This window comes from Aotus nancymaae, unplaced genomic scaffold (assembly GCF_030222135.1).
Source record: "Aotus nancymaae isolate 86718 unplaced genomic scaffold, 86718_ANA_hifiasm-v0.15.2.pri h1tg000021l, whole genome shotgun sequence".
NCBI lineage: Eukaryota > Metazoa > Chordata > Mammalia > Primates > Aotidae > Aotus > Aotus nancymaae.
The window spans coordinates 20,023,882-20,040,544 of NW_026988433.1; the positions used below are offsets into that span (position 1 = coordinate 20,023,882).

General features: G+C 51.1%; 1 protein-coding gene across 3 annotated transcripts in view; it reads left to right on the forward strand.

Moving 5' to 3' along the window:
* The first annotated feature begins 14,015 nt into the window (after positions 1 to 14,015).
* The window catches only part of RASAL1 (RAS protein activator like 1), a 38,088-nt gene continuing 35,440 nt past the window's right edge, over positions 14,016 to 16,663 (forward strand). For 2 of the 3 annotated variants that reach the window (XM_012469028.2, XM_064379790.1), the window contains exons 1-2: positions 14,016 to 14,185; positions 14,651 to 14,859. In XM_012469028.2, the coding sequence (XP_012324451.2) occupies positions 14,795 to 14,859 (65 nt within the window). In that variant the 5' untranslated portion in view covers positions 14,016 to 14,185; positions 14,651 to 14,794. Of the gene's footprint in view, positions 14,186 to 14,496; positions 14,860 to 16,663 lie in introns of those variants that run through there. The other variant, XM_012469029.2, reaches the window with a different exon arrangement.

Below are 16,663 nucleotides of genomic sequence, written 5' to 3' on the forward strand. Positions count from 1 at the left end.
GGCTGGGATAGGGCCTCACTAATCGGGCCACAGTTGTGTGTACTCAGGCTATGGTTCAAAAGAATAATAACTGGGCACACACTGCTAGTCAGACCCTAGGTGGAGTCATTCACCTGTCCTGGTGATGGGGCTCCTCTGTCTATTTCTCAGGGAGCCCCCAGCCTGGTTAGGGAGACAAAGGGAGACCATCAGGACCTCCCAGTGGAAACCAGCTTGGAAGGGATGGTCTAGACTTGGGGAAAGGGGGCACAGGGTAGGGGAGAAGCTGAGATAGTTTGGGCATTTATTTATTTATTTCACGTGGAGTCTTGCTCTGCCACCCAGGCTGGAGTGCAGTGGCTCAATCTTGGCTTACTGCAACCTCTGCCTCCCAGGTTCAAGCAGTTCTCCTGCCTCAGCCTCCTGAGTAGCTGGGATTACAGGTGCATGCCCCTACACCGGGCTGATTTTTGTATTTTTAGTAGAGGCAGGGTTTTGCTGTGTTGGCCACGCTGGTCTCAAACTTCTGACTTCAAGTGATCCACCTGCCTTGGCCTCCCAAAGTGCTGGGATTACAGGCACGAGCCACTGCGTCCGGCCAGTAGTTTGGGCTTTCCTGTGAGTTGGATGCTATGCACAGCACTCTATAGTGTGTAAATTAATCCCCAAGACAGCCCTGTCGGGGGAGGGTGGTACTAAGGAAAAGTACTCAGAGTAGTATAAAAAGTACCCTTGGGTTCTTCAACTGGAAGCAACAAACACTGGCGTCTTGTCCTCCCTGGCTCTGGTCATTTTATTTTCCATTTTAAATAATTTATTTTCCATTCAAAGAAATGTATTTTCTTAATGTAGAGCAATGATGTTTCGAAACCTGTAGTCCCTTGTAATGCCCATTGCTTAAAATGCTCCTTAGGATTTTGTTAGAGCAAGTTTTAAAAACAGAATGAGGGCGGGGTGTGGTGGCTGATGCCTGTAATCTCAGTACTCCGGGAGGATTGGAAATGGCCATTGGCCATTGGTGGGAGGATTGCTTGTGTCCAGGAGTTCCAGCCTAGCCTGTGTGACATAGAGAAACCCCAGCTCTACAAAAAATAATAAGATTAGCCGAGGGTAGTGGCATGTGTCTGTAGTTCCGGCTACTCGGGAAGCTGAGGCAGGAGGACTGCTAGAGCCCAGGAGGTTGAGGTTGCAGTGAGCTATGATCACTCCACTGCACTCCAGCCTGGGCAACAGAGCAAGAGTCTGTCTCAATAAATAAATATTTAAGAAATTTAAAAGAACGAAAATAATGTACATTTTATCTTTGAGCATTTTTTAAATTAAATTGCACATGCTATCTTTCTGCACAAATTGATGTGAAGTTATGATAAGTTATATGATCTCATTTTTTCTTTCTTTTTTTTTTTTGAGACAGAGTCTCGCTCTGTCACCCAGGCTGGAGTGCAGTGGCTCAATCTCAGGTCACTACAATCTCCGCCTCCCGGGTTCAAGACAGTCTCCTGCCTCAGCCTCCAGAGTAGCTGGAATTACAGGTGCCTGCCACCACACCTGGCTAGATTTTTGTATTTTTAGTAGAGACGGGGTTTCGCCATCTTGGCCAGGCTGTTCTCGAACTCCGGCTTCAGAAGATCTGCCCTCCTCGGCCTCTCAAAGTTCAGGGATTACAAGTATGAGCCTGGCCTCGTTTTTTTAAAAAAAAATTTAAAAAGATAAAGCTATCTTTTACAAAAAGTAAAGTCACTTTTTCCATATACAGTTCTATGGGTTTTGGCGAATGCATAAAGTCATGTAATCACCACCACGATCAACATACAGAACATTTCCATCACCCTAAAAAGCCCTTGTGCTCCTTTATGATCAACCCTTACCACCACCCCAGCCTCTGGCAGCTTCTACATGCTCTCTGTCCTTCGAGGTTTACCTTTTGCAGGATATCGTACATGTAATTACGGTATATACTTTGTAGCCCTTTGAGCCTACCTTCTTTCACTTAGTAAGAGCCATTTGGCATTTATTCATATTAATATGTGCATCAGTAGCTCATTCTTTTTCATTCGTGGGTACATTATATTATGAATATTATAGTTTGCTGATTCATTCCCCAGATGAAAGGCAGGTGGGTTGCTTCCAGTTTGGGGCACTTGCGAATACAGGCTGTATTCATGTACAGGTTTTTATGCCAACATAAGTTTTCATTTTACTTATGTTAGTATGTGTGAGTGGTATTGCTGTGTCATATGGTAAGTGTATGTTTAACTGTATAAAAATGGCAGACTGTTTTTCAAGGTGGCTGTACTATTTTTATATTCACACTAGCAATGTAAAAGAGTTCTAGTTGCTCCATATCCTCACCAGCAGTTGGTATTGTTGGTTTTTTAAAAAGTCATTTTATGGTTGGGTGCGGTGGCTCATGCCTAGAATCCCAGCACTTTAGGAGGCCGAGGCAGGTGGATCACCTGAGGTCAGGAGTTCAAGACCAGCCTGGGCAGCATGGTAAAACCCCATCTCTACTAAAAATACAAAAATTAGCTGGGCGTGGGGGCATGCACCTATAATCCCAGCTACTCAGGAGGCTGAGGCAGGAGAATCACTTGAATCTGGAAGGCAGAGGTTGCAGTGAGCCAAGATCGAGCCACTGCACTCCAGCCTGCCTGATGAGTGAGACTTTGTCTCAAAAAAAAAAAAAAAAAAAAAGTCATTTTAATAGTTGCATTGTAGTATAGGTTACAGTTAAAATTTTTTTTTTTTTTTTGAGACAAGGTCTGGCTCTACCACAAGGCTGGAGTGCAGTGGCACGATCTTGGCTCACTGCAACCTCTACCTCCCAGACTCAAGCCATCCTCCCACCTCAGCCTCCCAAGAATATGGGCCCTCAGGCATGTGCCGCCGTGCCCGGCTAATTTTTGTATATTTTGTAGGTGGGGTTTCACCATGTTGCCCAGGCTGGTCTTGAACTTGTGTGCTCAAGTGATCTGCCTGCTTCTGCCTCCCAACGTGCTGAGATTACAGGCTTTAGCCACCACACCCGGCCTAGGTTACATTTTAATTTTTGAGATAACTGTAGATTTACATGCAGTTTAAGGACCAGTACAGAGAGATCCCGTATCCCTTCCACCCAGTTTCCCCCAGTGGTAAGATCTTGCGTAACTACAGTACGATATCACAATCAGAAAGTTGGCATTGATACAACCCACTGACCTCGTTCAGATTTCACCATTCTAACATGCATTCACGGGCATGTGTGTGTATATTTAGTTCTATGTAACCTTGCCACAGGTATATTTATGTGACCACCACTATAGTCAAAATACAGAACAGTTCATCACAAAGATCACTAGAGGCGTCCCTGTCTCGCGCCTTCTCCCCTCCCTAAGCCCTGGCAACCATTCCTCTGTTCTCCATCTGTATAATCTTGGCATGTCAAGGATGTTAAAGAAATGGAATTGGCCAGCCTCTGTGGCCACGCCTATAATTCCAACACTTTGAGGGGCCGAGGTGGGAGGATCGCTTGAGCCCAGGAGTTTCACCAGCCTGGGCAACATGATGAAACCCTGTGTCTACAAAAAAATACAAAAATTATCCAGGCGTGGCATGTGCCTGTAGTCTCAGCTACTTGGGAGGCTGAAGTGGGAGGATCACTTGATCCTGGGAGGCAGAGGCTGCAGTGAGCCATAATAGCGTCACTGCACTCCAGCCTCAGTGACAGAGCAAGACCCTGCCTCAAAAGCAAGGAAGTGGAGGGGAGGGGAGGGAAGGCAAGGGAAGGGCAGGAAAGGAAGAAAAGGAGAGAGAAAGGGAATCGCTCAGTATGTAACCTTCTGAGATTGGCTTTTTTCACTCCATATGATTCTCTTGAGATCCATTCTGGATGGTGCATCTATCGATAGTTCCTTTGGATTGTGGAGTGGCATGCCATGGTACAGGAGTACTGCAGTTTGTTTAACCATTCAGGCTGAAGGACATTTGGGTCATTTCCAGTTTTTAAGAATAAAGTTAAGAGTAAAGCTGGGTCAGGTGCAGTAGCTCATGCCTGTAATCTCAGCACTTTGGGAGGCTGAAGCAGGAGGACCTCTTGAAGCCAGGAGTTCAAGGCCAGCCTGGACAACATAGAGAGACCCTGTCTACACACACACACACAAATTTAGCTGGGTTTGGTGGCGGAGGCCTGTGGTCCTAGCTGCTTGGGAGGCTGAGGCTGGAGCCCATGAGGTCAAGGCTGCAGGAAGCTGTGATCATATCGCTGCACTGTAGCCTGGGCGACAGAGCGAGACTCTGCCTTTAAAATATATGCATACATATATAACAATATATCAATATAAATAAATTATATATATATATATATAAAACCATGAATAAAGATTCATGTGCTACTTTCTGTGGGAACCTACACCTTCATTTCTTTGGGATAAATGGCCAAGACTGCAATTGTTGGACTTTATGGCAAGTGACATTTCATCTTTAAAGAAACCGTCAGCTGGGCACAGTGGCTTATGCCAGTAATCCCAGCACTTGGGGAGGCGGAGGCGGGCAGATCACCTGAGGTCAGGAGTTCGAGACAAGCCTGGCTAACATGGGGAAACTCCATCTCTACTAAAAATACGAAAATTAGCCTGGTGTGGTGGTGCACATCTGTAGTCCCAGCTACTCTACTTGGGAGACTGAGGCAGGAGAATTGCTTGAATTCAGGAGGCAGAGGTTGCAGTGAGCTGAGATCTTGCCACTGCACTCCAGCCTGAGTGACAGAGAGAGACTCAGTCTCGAAAAAAAATTAAATAAAAAAAATAAAAAGTCTCATATTCTTTGGCCTAGGGGCTGCACATTTTACATTTCTACCAGCAACAAATGAACGATCCAGGGTTTCTGTATCTTTGCTGTCATCACTATTTTTTAAATTAAATTAAATTAAATTTTATTTTATTTTATTTTATTTGGGGCAGAGTCTCACTCTGGTGAGATCTCAGCTCACTGCAACCTCTGCCTCCTGAGTAGCTGGGACTACAGGCATGTGCCACCATGCCCAGCTAATTTTTGGATTTTTTTAGTAGAGATGGGGTTTCATTATGTTGGCCAGGGTGATCTTGATCTCTTGACCTCGTGATCTGCCCACCTTGGCTTCCTAAAGTGCTAGGATTACAGGTGAGAGCCACTGCGCCTGGCCCACATTTTTTTTTTTTTTTTTAGCCATTCTGTTAGGTGTGTAGTGATAGCACATTGTGGTTTTATTTTGCATTTCTTTAAAGGCTAATGACGTTGAACATCTTTTCATGTGCTTGTTTGCCATCTGTATATCCTCCTCAGTAAAATATCTGTTCAGTTCAGTGAAATGCCTCTTGCCTATGTCTTAACTGGATTGTTTTTAACTGTTGAGTTAAAACAGTTTTTCTTTTTTTTTCGAGACAGAGTTTCACTCTTGTCACCCAGGCTAGAGTACAATGGAGCGATCTCAGCTCACTGCCACCTCCACCTCCCAGATTCAAGAGATTCTCCTGCCTCAGCCTCCTGAGTAGCAGTAATTACAGGCATCCACCACCACGCCTAGCAATGTTTTGTATTTTTAGTAGAGAGGGGGTTTCACTATGTTGGCCAGGCTGGTCTCGAACTCCTGTCTTCAGGTGATCCACCCACCTTGGCCTCCCAGAGTGCTGGGATTACAGGTGTGAACCACTGCACCCGGCCTGAGTTCACCCTCTTAACCAAGATAATCCAGATAGAGTCAAGCCTTTCGTGGATCTTGCCCTCCTCAAGCCCATTTCTTTCCTCCCCTACCCCCAAAAGATGCTATTATTTAAAGCCGGTGTGTATCATTGCCCTCTTAACCTTCCCTCCCTCCCTCCCTCCCTCCCTCCCTCCCTCCCTCCTTCCTTTCTTTCTTCCTTCTTTCTTTTAAGACAAGGTCTCACTCTGTCACCCAGTCTAGGGTGCAGTGGAACGATCTAGGCTCACTGCAACCTCTGCCTCCGAGGTTCCAGCAATTCTCCTGCCTCATCTTCCCAAGCATCTGGGATTACAGGCATGCACCACCATGTCCGGCTAATTTTTATTTTTATTTTCAGTAGAGATGGGGTTTCATCCTGTTGGCCAGGCTGGTTTCGAACTCCTGGCCTCAAGTGATATGCCTGCCTCAGCCTTCCAAAGTGCTGGGATTACAGGCATGAGCCACCGTGCCTAGCCTGCCTTCTTAATTTCCATTCTTCTTTCTTTTTTTCTTTCAGGGTCTCACCCTGTTGCCCAGGCTAGAGTCCGGTGATGTAATCATAGCTCACTGTAGCCTTGACCCCCTGGGCTCAAGTGATCCTCCCACTTCAGCCTCCCCAAAGTACCTGGGATTACGGGTGTGCACCGCCATGCCTGGCTAATTTTTAAAATTTCTTCCTCCTCCCCTTCCCTTCCTCCCTCCCTCCCTTCCTTCCTTCTTTCCTTTCTTTTTCTTTCTTCTTTTTTCTTTTTGATGGAGTCTTGCTCTGTCACCCAGGCTGGAGTGCAGTGGTGCGATCTCGGCTCACTGCAACCTCCGCCACCTGGGTTCAAGAGATTCTTGTGCCTCAGCCTCCTAAGTAGCTGGGATTATAGGCACCTGCCACCATACCTAGCTAATTTTTATATGTTTTTAGTAGGGACAGGTTTCACCATGTTGGCCAGGCTGATCTCCAGCTCCTGACCTCAGGTGATCCACCTGCCTTGACCTCCTAAAGTGCTGGGATTACAGGCATGAGCCACCGCACCCAGATGTAATTATTAAAATTTCTTGTCGAGATGGGGTCTTGCTATGTTGCTCAGGCTGGTCTCGAACTCCTGGGATCAAATGATTCTCCCACCTCAGCCTCCCAAAATATTGAAATTACAAGCGTGTGCCACCATGCCAGCAATTTCTATTATTTTAGAAGTGGTTTTGCAAATATTTATTGAGTATCTTACCCTATGCTAGACACTGTGCTCGATGCTGAGGATAGATACTGCAGGGAACAAGACAAAACCTGACTTCCGGGGCTTACAGGCCAGTGGGGAAGTCAGAGGAATCAAATGACCCTGCAGATGTGTGACTGTGTTAGGAGGAGAGGCCTAGAGAGCACACACAGGGGCAGGGAGGCCTCCTTGAGGAAGGAATGAGCCCAGGAGGTTGCGGTGAGCCGAGATAGAGCCACTGCACTCCAGGCTGGGTGACAGAGAGAGATTCTGCCCCCACAACCCGCCAAAAAATAATCACTCAACTTCCCTGCCCTGGAGCTGCTCATGGCTTAAGGGAGGGGAGAAAGTCCCCGTACAAACCACTTCTCTTAGAAGGCTGGAGCTGTGGCTCCAGCTCTGCAGCTAGCCAATCCACCCACCTCCCCAGGCCTCAGCATTCCTCTCAGTTCAATGGGGTACTGTTCCCAAGCCCTCCTGCCATGCTTCAGGGTGGGAGTTTCTTGCCAGCTCAGCCTCCTTCCTGCCTCTGCTCCTGCCTCCTGGAGGGTGGGGATGCTGAGTGACGGCAGGACACAGCTCAGCCAGCCTTGCCCTTGGCCGAAAACCCACAAGCTCTGGAAATATCCCCCAACCCGCCCATCTCATGCTTCCGTGCCTTCCCCCTTCCTACTTCTCCATTCCAAGGTGGGGTGTGGAGAGAATTGTGGGGAGTGGGGCTGAGGTAGGAGAAGTGTGGGTGCAGACTGAAAGACACACACCTTGTTTTCAGGCCCTGGGAGGAGGGAACTCATGGGGCCCTGCTTCCTCGGCAGCCAGCCCGCAGGAGGGGGTTTGGGAATTCCTGCCCACTCCTCCCACCTCTGCCTCCTGTCCCAGTGGCTCCCTGCCCAGAATCGTGCCCAGCAATCACAAATGGGGCTTTGTGTTCCTGAGACAAAGAACAACTTCTCACCCCAGCCTAGGCCGGGCTGTGTCTGCTTTGCCCTGGTCTTGGCCTCAGAAGGGAAGGTGCCACTTCCCAGGAGGGGACGCAGGCCTCCTGGTTTGGGGGTGTAGGTGTACTGCAGATGGTAAATTGGCAATGATGAGCCACACTCCTAGGCACCATAGGGAGGAGGAAGTAAAAAATAATGTGACTGTTATCATATGAAGAGAGGCCGGGTTCCAGCCCTCCAGGGGAACTGAATTCTGTTCACCCGGCGTGCGCGCCGTGAGTCTTTCTTATGTGCCAAGCTGTGTGGGAGGCTCAACGTGAATCAGACACTGTCCCTGACATTTAGGAGGTAAGAGGAGCATGTAAATTGCCACGAAACAAGGGAACAAGAGGCCAAGGTGACAAGCGGTGCCACTGGGGCGTGGGGTTGGGGGAACATCGCTGCCTCCCTGCTCCTCTGCAAGGGCGTCTCAGAGGCTGTGAGTGGAAATACAAATAGAAGACAACTATTCCATTTCTTTATTTATGGAGATGGGGTCTCACTACATTGCCCAGGCTGGTCTCAAACTCCTGGGCTCAAGAGATCCTCCTGCCCTAGCCTCTGGAGTAGCTGAGGCTACAGGTGTGCACTACCATACCTAGCTAATTTTTAATTATTATTTTTTTTTTTGAGATGGAATTTTGATCTTGTTCCCTAGGCTGGACTGCAGTGGCACGATCTTGGCTCACCACAATCTCTGCCTCCTGGGTTCAAGGGATTCTCCTGCCTCCAAGCGACTCTCCTGCCTCAGCCTCCTGAGTAGTTGGGATCACAGGTGTGTGCCACCACACCTGGCTAATTTTGTATTTTTAGTAGAGATGCTGTTTCTCCATGTTGGTCAGGCTGGTCTTGAACTACCAATCTCAGGTGATCTGCCCTCCTAGGCCTCCCAAAGTGCTGAGATTACAGGCATGAGCCATTGCACCCGGCCAATTTTCAAATTTTTTGTAGCGATAGGGTCTTGCTATGTTTCCCAAGCTGGTCTTGAACTCCTGGGCTCAAGCAATCCTTCTGTCTTGGCCTCCCAAGGGGCTGGGATTATAGGTGAGAGCCACCACATATGGCTTGGGACAGTGGTTCTTTTAGAAACAAGAGGGAGCACAAATCCTTTTCTTGTGTTGAAAGAAGCACATGGGGTCGGGTGCAGTGGCTCATGCCTATAACCCCAGCACTTTGGGAGGCCAAGGCAGGAGAATCGCCTGAGGTCAGGAGTTCAAGACCAGCCTGTCCAACATGGTGAAACCCTGTCTCTACTAAAAATACAAAAATTAGCCAAGTGTGGTGGCAAATGCCTGTAATCTCAGCTACTCAGGAGGCTGAGGCAGGAGAATTGCTTAAACCCGGGAGGCAGAGGTTGCCGTGAGCCAAGATTGCCCCACTGTACTCTGGCCTGGGCGACAGAGCAAAAGTCGGTCTCGACAAAAGAAAAAAAATACAAAAAATTAGCTGAGTGTGGTGGCACATGCCTGTAATCCCAGCTACTTGGAAGGCTGACGTGGGAGGATCACTTGAACTTGGAAGGCAGAGGTGCCACTCTGCCTCCCAGTGATCCAAGATCACTCCAGTCACCCAGGCTGCAACAGAGCGAGCCGAGATCGTGCTGCTGTACTCCAGGCTGGGTGACAGAGCAAGACTCCATCTCAAAAGAAATCAAAACAAAAGAACATGTCATTGTGTGTAAGGAATCCCTGCAGCTCCAGCTGTAGCCCCCAGGCCTGCTCCCTCATCTTCGCCTCGTTCTTTACTCTCTGCGAGTTTATTATTGAGCCGTGTTACTTTTGTTTGCTTTCCTATTCCACCGAGAGAGAGTCCCAGGAGAGCAGCGCGGGGCTCTCTCATCCCTCACTTGAACCTCACTGTATCCCCACCAACTAGTACATAGTAGGCGCTCAATACACGTTTGTTCAACAAAAGATCTTATACGTACATACATAGAATACTTTACGGCATCAGACTCATACTGTGTACATGGTTGTACACACCTTTCCGCCACCATTTATGCTTTTCTCGTATTTTCCTGTCATTAAATCTTTGAGAACATTTTTGAAAGAGCCATACAGTATTCATTTACACTTATGTCTGTGATTTACTTCCCGCCATCCCCATCTCTTAGCATCTTTATTAAGCCACGGGGAGGATTTTTACTTATTTATTTGTTTGTTTTTGAGACAGAGTCTCACTCTGTTGCCCAAGCTGGAGTGCACTGCCATGATCTCCATTCACTGCAACCTCCGCCTCCCAGGTTCAAGTAATTCTTGTGCCTCAGCCTTCCAAGTAGCTGGGATTACAGGTGCACACTACTATGCCTGGCTAATTTTTATATTTTTAGTAGAGATGAGGCTTCTCCATGTTGCCCAGGCTGGTCTTTAACTCCTGGGCTCAAGTGATCTGCCCCTCTCAGCCTCCCAAAATGCTGAGATTACAGGTGTGAGCCACCATGTCCAGTCTTATTTACTTAGTTAATTAAAAAGAGTTCTATAATAGAGAAGGGGGTCTCACTATGCTGCCCAGGCTTGTCTCAAACTTCTGAGCTCAAGTGATCCTCCTGCCTCAGCCTCTCAAAATGCTAGCAATACACGTGTTAGCCACCATGCCTGGCCTATTTATTTAAGAGACAAGGTCTCACCATGTTGCCCAGGCTGGAGTGCAGTGACACTATCAAAACTCACTGCAGCTTTGAACTCCTGGGTTCAAGCCATCCTCCTGCCTCAGCCTCCTGAGGTAGCTGAGACTACAGGTGCAAACCATTATACCTGGCTAATTTTAAAATTTTCTGTAGCAATGAGGTCCTGCTATGTTGCTCAGGCTGGTCTCAAACTGCTGGCCTCAGCAATCCTCCCACCTTGGCCTCCCAAAGTGTTGGAATTACAGGGGTGAGCCACCATGCTTGGCCCTGGAAAGGCTTTCTTGAGGAAAATGACTGATCAAGCAAAGGCAGTGTGTGTTGGGAGAGCAGATTGGGAGGATGTGAGAAAAGTCTTAAGGGTGTTGACTTCAGGAACAGTGTCTAGAGAGCTACGTGACTAGGGATTCCTGTGCCCAGTAGTATGTTGGTAAACCGACTCTCAAAAACAAATGTAGCATTTGCCAGTTTCCGTACTGTAAATCCTACCCTAGTCAATTTCAAGTTCCCAGTGTGACGTTGGAAAATTACGTGCACAGTCGGCTCTCCTGTGCCAATGGGAGCAGGCTCCAGGACACCCCACCCATGCCTAGGCCTGATCCTCCTTCTGGGATGAGGAGCCCTCTCTCCTTCATGCCTGTGAGCCCTCCCTGGGCCCCAGGCCCAGAATCTCAGATCAACCGGAGACTCAGCCAGTCCTGGGCAGAGGGCCTATCGGGGAGGCTGGAGTCCTGATCTTGGAATCTCTCTATCAGATTTCTCAGTCAAGATGAAAACCCTCAGATTCCCCCAGCTCAGCGATCTGGAACTGCCCTGGCCATTGAAGTGTGGGCCTTTGCCCGTGCCTGGAGTCTGGGGCTGGGCCTGCCTTCCACCTGGGCAATGTCTCCAGGACCCACCCTCAGAGCTAAGCCACCAAATGTGGCTCAGTATCAGGCACAGGACGTCCCACAATGGCCATTGAAATTTATTGAGTGCTTGTAGTATGCCAGGCTGCACTAAACACCTGGCATGTATTTATTTTCCAGTCTCACGCTCATCCTAGAGGTGGGTGCTATTATTATCCCCACTTTACAGATGAGGAAACTGAGGTACTGAGAGAGTAACTAACTTGCCCAAGAACACTTGGCTTGGAATTGCAGGTGCCAGGGTTTGATCCCAGGTCAGCCTGATGCTAAACCCTCTTCTGCTAAATCCTGGGCTTAGCATTTCTTCCCACTGAAGTCTTTATGAAGCACCTGCTGTGTGTATCCCATGGGTGTTAGACTATGGAGGGAGATGGCAAGAAGATGATTATAAATTTGGCTTAAAGGAACTTGAGGTTGGGATTTGGCCATTTCTTGAGCACCTACTATGTGCCAGGAATGATGCTAAGTCCCTTACACTGCCCTCGAGATGAATTCTCGTAATGTCCTGGGAGACTCATGAGCCTGCCCTCTCCCTCACCTACCTGGATGGTCCCCTGGAGGTCACACACTCTCTCTGGCCTGCCTTTCCCCCTTCGGTCCCTTGACAGGGGCTGCCCTAGGCAACCTCTAACTCCCTGCTAGTTTCAGGTCACAGCTTTTCAGAACAACAGGAAATGGCCCTGCCATGTGGAAAGTTTGGGGAGTGTGGCCATTGCCCCAGGCAAATTATGGGGTCACACTCCAGATATTGGACAGGAGACAGAGCTGACTTGCTGGAGGCCCAGCTGGCACAGTCTGTATCCTTGGTGTTTTCCCCTGGGGGGCTGGGGAGGGGTGTTTGGGTATATGACTTCCTGCTTAGCTCTGGAAGAGGGGCCAAGATGGCTTCGTGGCAATTTAGCGGGCGTCCCATGGGGGATCTAGGACCAGGCCCCTCAGGTTCCATCATCGGGGGTTCCCACAGGGGTCCTGGGGGTCTGGAGGCCTGTCTGAGGTCTCTGCAGGCTCACAGAAGGAAAAGCTTCAACCAGTAGTTTCCACCCACTGTGTGGGGGGGGATGTGGGGAGGGGAAGATGCCTGTCTTAAAGCTGCAGTTACATAGCAAATACCATAAGTACCATTCCACCCACTACCTTAGGTGGTACATTTTTTTAGGGGAGGATCTGAGGTAACTCATAAAGATCACAGTGGGCGGGGCACTGTGGCTCACACCTGTAATCCCAGCATTTTGGGAGGCTCAGGTAGGTGGATCGCTTGAGGTCAGGAGTTCAAGACCAGCCTGACTAACATGATAAAACCCTGTTTCTACTTAAAATACAAAAATTAGCCAGGCTTGGTGGTGGGCACCTGTAATCCCAGCTACTCGTGAGGCTGAAGCAGGAGAATCGCTTGAACCCAGGAGGCGGAGGTTGCAGTGAGCTGAGATTGAGCCATTGCACTCCAGCCAGGCTCAAAAAAAAAAAAAAAAAAAAAGATCGTAGTGGGAGTGGGGCTTTAACAACTCCTTTGGGGCTACGACTGTTCTGGATCTAACCCTGGGTCATGCCTCATATCCTTCTGAGGATGTTGCAATACTTTTAAGCCTTAGAGCCTGTCCTGCTAAATCCATTTCCCAGGTGGGGTAAACTGAGGCCCAGTCTCTGGTGGCTAGGCAGCTACCAGCTCGGGAAGGAATTCCAGGGCTCTGAGTTCCTCATCAGCCTGTGTGGGAGTCAAGGAGGGAGACTGGGAAGCAGATCATTGGGCTGCTGGCAGAGCCGGGCAGGGCACTCCTGGTCCTGCCGGTCTGGGCGTTGGTGCTTGCACTCAGTCTGCAGGGGCACTCCCTTTGGCGCCCGGCCTTTCTAAGGGCTTTTGGGCAGGTCAACAATGAACTCGAAGGGAGAAATAAGTGTGCGTGTGGGTCCGCCTGGGGACTGGCCTTCCCTGCCTGTTGTACTGTCTCATTTAAAATCAGAAAATGTACAAACCTGGAGCCGCCGGAGCAGAGAAAAAGGAAAGAAAATCTCTGCCTGGAGTGGAAGAGCATCCTGGAAGCCTTCCCAGCAGAGGTGACGCGTGGGCCATGCCTCGAAAGACAACAATCAGAATATCACTTTCTGGATGTGTGTTAGGTGCCTGTCACTGTCCCGAGACTTTTATCTTCGTTAACTCATTTAATTCTCTCAAAATCCTGTGACTGAAATGTGATGTCATCCTCACTCAACAGATGAGAAGAGCAAACCAAAGCACAGAGAGGTTGAGTGACTTACCCAAGTCCACACAGCTACCAAATGTCAGAGCCAGGATTCGAACCCGGGAAGGCAAATCAGTTACTGACTGTGAGACCTCCGCCAAGTTATCTAACCCCTCTGAACCTCAGTTTCTTTACCCATAAGCTGCAGGTGATAGGGTAATAGTGCAGCAGTGTGTAGTGCACATCTGTGAAGACAAAAATGAGCTAATCCCAGTAAAGCGCTTCGAACAGTGCCTGGCACCCGTGAAGTGTTCAAACAACTGTGGATGACTTTTTATCATCGCCGTAGTGACTATCTTCAAGCCTTCCCCTCCCCCATCCGGCCGCGGCTTCCTCCCCCGCAGTGCCAGCCCGTGACGTTACAGCAGAGTCTGGGTTCTGTGTTTAACTGGAAGCTAAAACAAGATGGAAGGGGATGTTCGAGGCCCCTCCCTTGACTCTGAACGGACCCCCAGGGAATGTGTGACCCTCTCTCTGGCGACGCCTCCCGCCCACCGCTAATACTTGCTCCTGAACATAGGGCGCGGAGGTTGGAGAGAGGAGGCCGGTGTCTGCATGGTAGGCAAGGAGGGGCGGGGGCGGAGAGGTGTGAATTGCGTCGGATGAGGGACAGGAGGGGGACAGACAGCGTCTTTTGAGCCCAATGCCAACTCACCAGGAGACAGCGGCCACGCCCATCAGGACGGGGGCCCCTCCCCACCTGGCGGTGCCAGCCTAGGCGCACCCTGGTCCCCGCCGCCCGGGCGCTCTGGCGCGTCTTACTGGGGTGCCGGCAGAGGGCGCGCGAGGGGGCCCGGGGTCAGGCGGGGGACCCCACGGGAGGCGGGATTGGGGGGAGGTCCCTGGGCCGCCCCTCCCGCCCCCTGCCCGCCCAGACCGCTTTCCTGGAGCTCCAGACGCCTAGGCAAGAGCCCGCTGCGCCCCTGCGCGCTTTCTGCTCGGAGCACCGCTCCTACCTGTAGAGTCCGGACGGGCGCTCCCTCCCAGGGCAGCTACACCGTCTCCTCCTTTGGAAACCTCCAGCCCCAGCTACCCCGGTCTCGGACAGGCGGCGCCGGAACCCCAAGACAGGGCGTCACGCTTGAAGCAGGTGACATGTAGACGTCCCCTGGTCCAGCCTCGGAACCCGAGCGCCCCTTCTGCCCGGAAAGTTTGAGGCTAGGCGCCATGGCCAAGACCAGCTCCCTGAATGTCCGCGTGGTGGAGGGCCGGGCGCTGCCCGCCAAGGACGTGTGAGTACTCCTAGGGCTCTTTGGGTTAAGGGGCGCACCAGGCCTGGAGTGGGGCTGGGGTCGCCCTTTCCGCGTGCCAGGGCGGGTTGGCAGGGGTTCTTGTCTAAGACTGGTATTGGGGCAAGTCTGCTTTAAAGGGGCGAGAGGCCCATGCCCATGGCTGTCCCGGTGGGAGGGGGGCGCCCAGACTTAGCAGATGCCCTGCCCCGCCCCACCCCCGGGCAGGGGAGGAGGTGTCTTTGTTCCCGGGATGTACGTGGAGGGGGTCTTCCAGAGCTGAATAGGGGATTAGAGGGCCAGATTCTGTCAGATCTGGGAGGGGACAAAGCGGGGGGTCTCTTCCTTAGTCCAGGCAGGTGTTGGAGGTGGCTCCTCCAGGCCTGGGTGGGGGCCTAGCAAGAGAACCCTGGAGAGGACCCTTGGAGGGCCTGGGATCAGATGGGCCCCACACCGTGTGTGCATCTGGTGTTTAGGTTTGCAGCGTGTCACCAGGTGGCCCTCCAGGGTCCTCTTGACCCCGAGCCTCGAGCTCTCCAGTCTTGTGGCTCCCAGCCTTGTGTGGGCTTTCCTGGGTGCTGAGCTGCTTGAAGAAGCCAATTCCCCGCTGCAGCCCCCTCCCCAGTCAGGTGCGATGGGACTGGGGGACCCTACGGCTCCCCTCACTACCAGTCCCAAGCTCTGCTTCTTCCTCCAAGGTTGAGTCAGCAGCTGCTGAATCAGCAGAATGGGGGGGAGTTCCCCCTCCTGCTTGGCCTGGTGCCCAGAAGGGGCTCTGAGGGCCTCAGCACCTGTGACAGGTGTGGGATCCTCGGGAGGACATTTGCTATGTGACCTTGAACCTGCTTCTCTCTGGGCCTTGGTTTCCCATTTGGGCAATGGGAGCTCTGGACCGGAGTCCCCGTCTGGATGCCTGGGGTCTCCCATCCAGCTGGGAGGGTGGAGGACCTATTAGGAGTTCCCGTGTGGCCCAGGTGAGCAGGAACATGGATTTTGAGCCTTCGCCTGTGTCAAGGTTTGGTCTTAGCTCTGTGAGATTCTCCAAGCTGTGGGCTCCCAGAGAGGACTCTCCTGCCTGATTTCATGACACTCCCAGCCTCCCAACACTGCAGCTGTGTCAAGGAGGCAGCTGTTGAGAGCAGTTTTTGCCGCCCTTCATCCTCATCAGGTACACCAAATAAACATGCCCTGAACGAGAAGCAGAGGGTGTGCTGTGCCGGCTCAGTGACTGGACGAGCCCCCGGCCAGCATCTTTCTGAGCTGTCCCCTCAGAGCTCCTGGGAATAGACAGCCTACACAGTCAGGGCATTGAAGCCGGGCTGGGGGCCTGGCAGCTGCTGGGCAGTGGAAGGAGTCTTTTCCAGAAACGGGGTTCTCACTCACTGTGCTCTGGCCCCTCCACCAGTCCTGGGTGGGAGGTCATGAGGGGGCGATGGGTGTTGCCCCTGCACCTGGACCCTGCTCACAGCAACCTGCTGTTTCTCTGGAGAAGACACTTGAGTCATGCCTAGTTCCTGTAGCTCCTGGCCGCCTCTCCTGCCCCCAGTTCCTGGGCTAGTGAGCTGTGAAATAGGTCATGCCCTAGAGCAAGGGTGGGGAGGAGTCACTAAGCCCTGGCTGGGGGGGGAGTCCAGCCACCCTGCCTCAGTTTCCCTAGCTGTGAGCACCTTTCTTCAAAGGGGCTCTTCCTGGAGCCTGCTGGGAGCTCTGTGCTGTGGCGGCTCTTAGGTGGGGTGTGTTCCTTCCCTCTTCTCTTAAGGGAAAGGGCCCAGACTGCCCGAAGCATTGTCAGGTTTGAGGGGGTCCG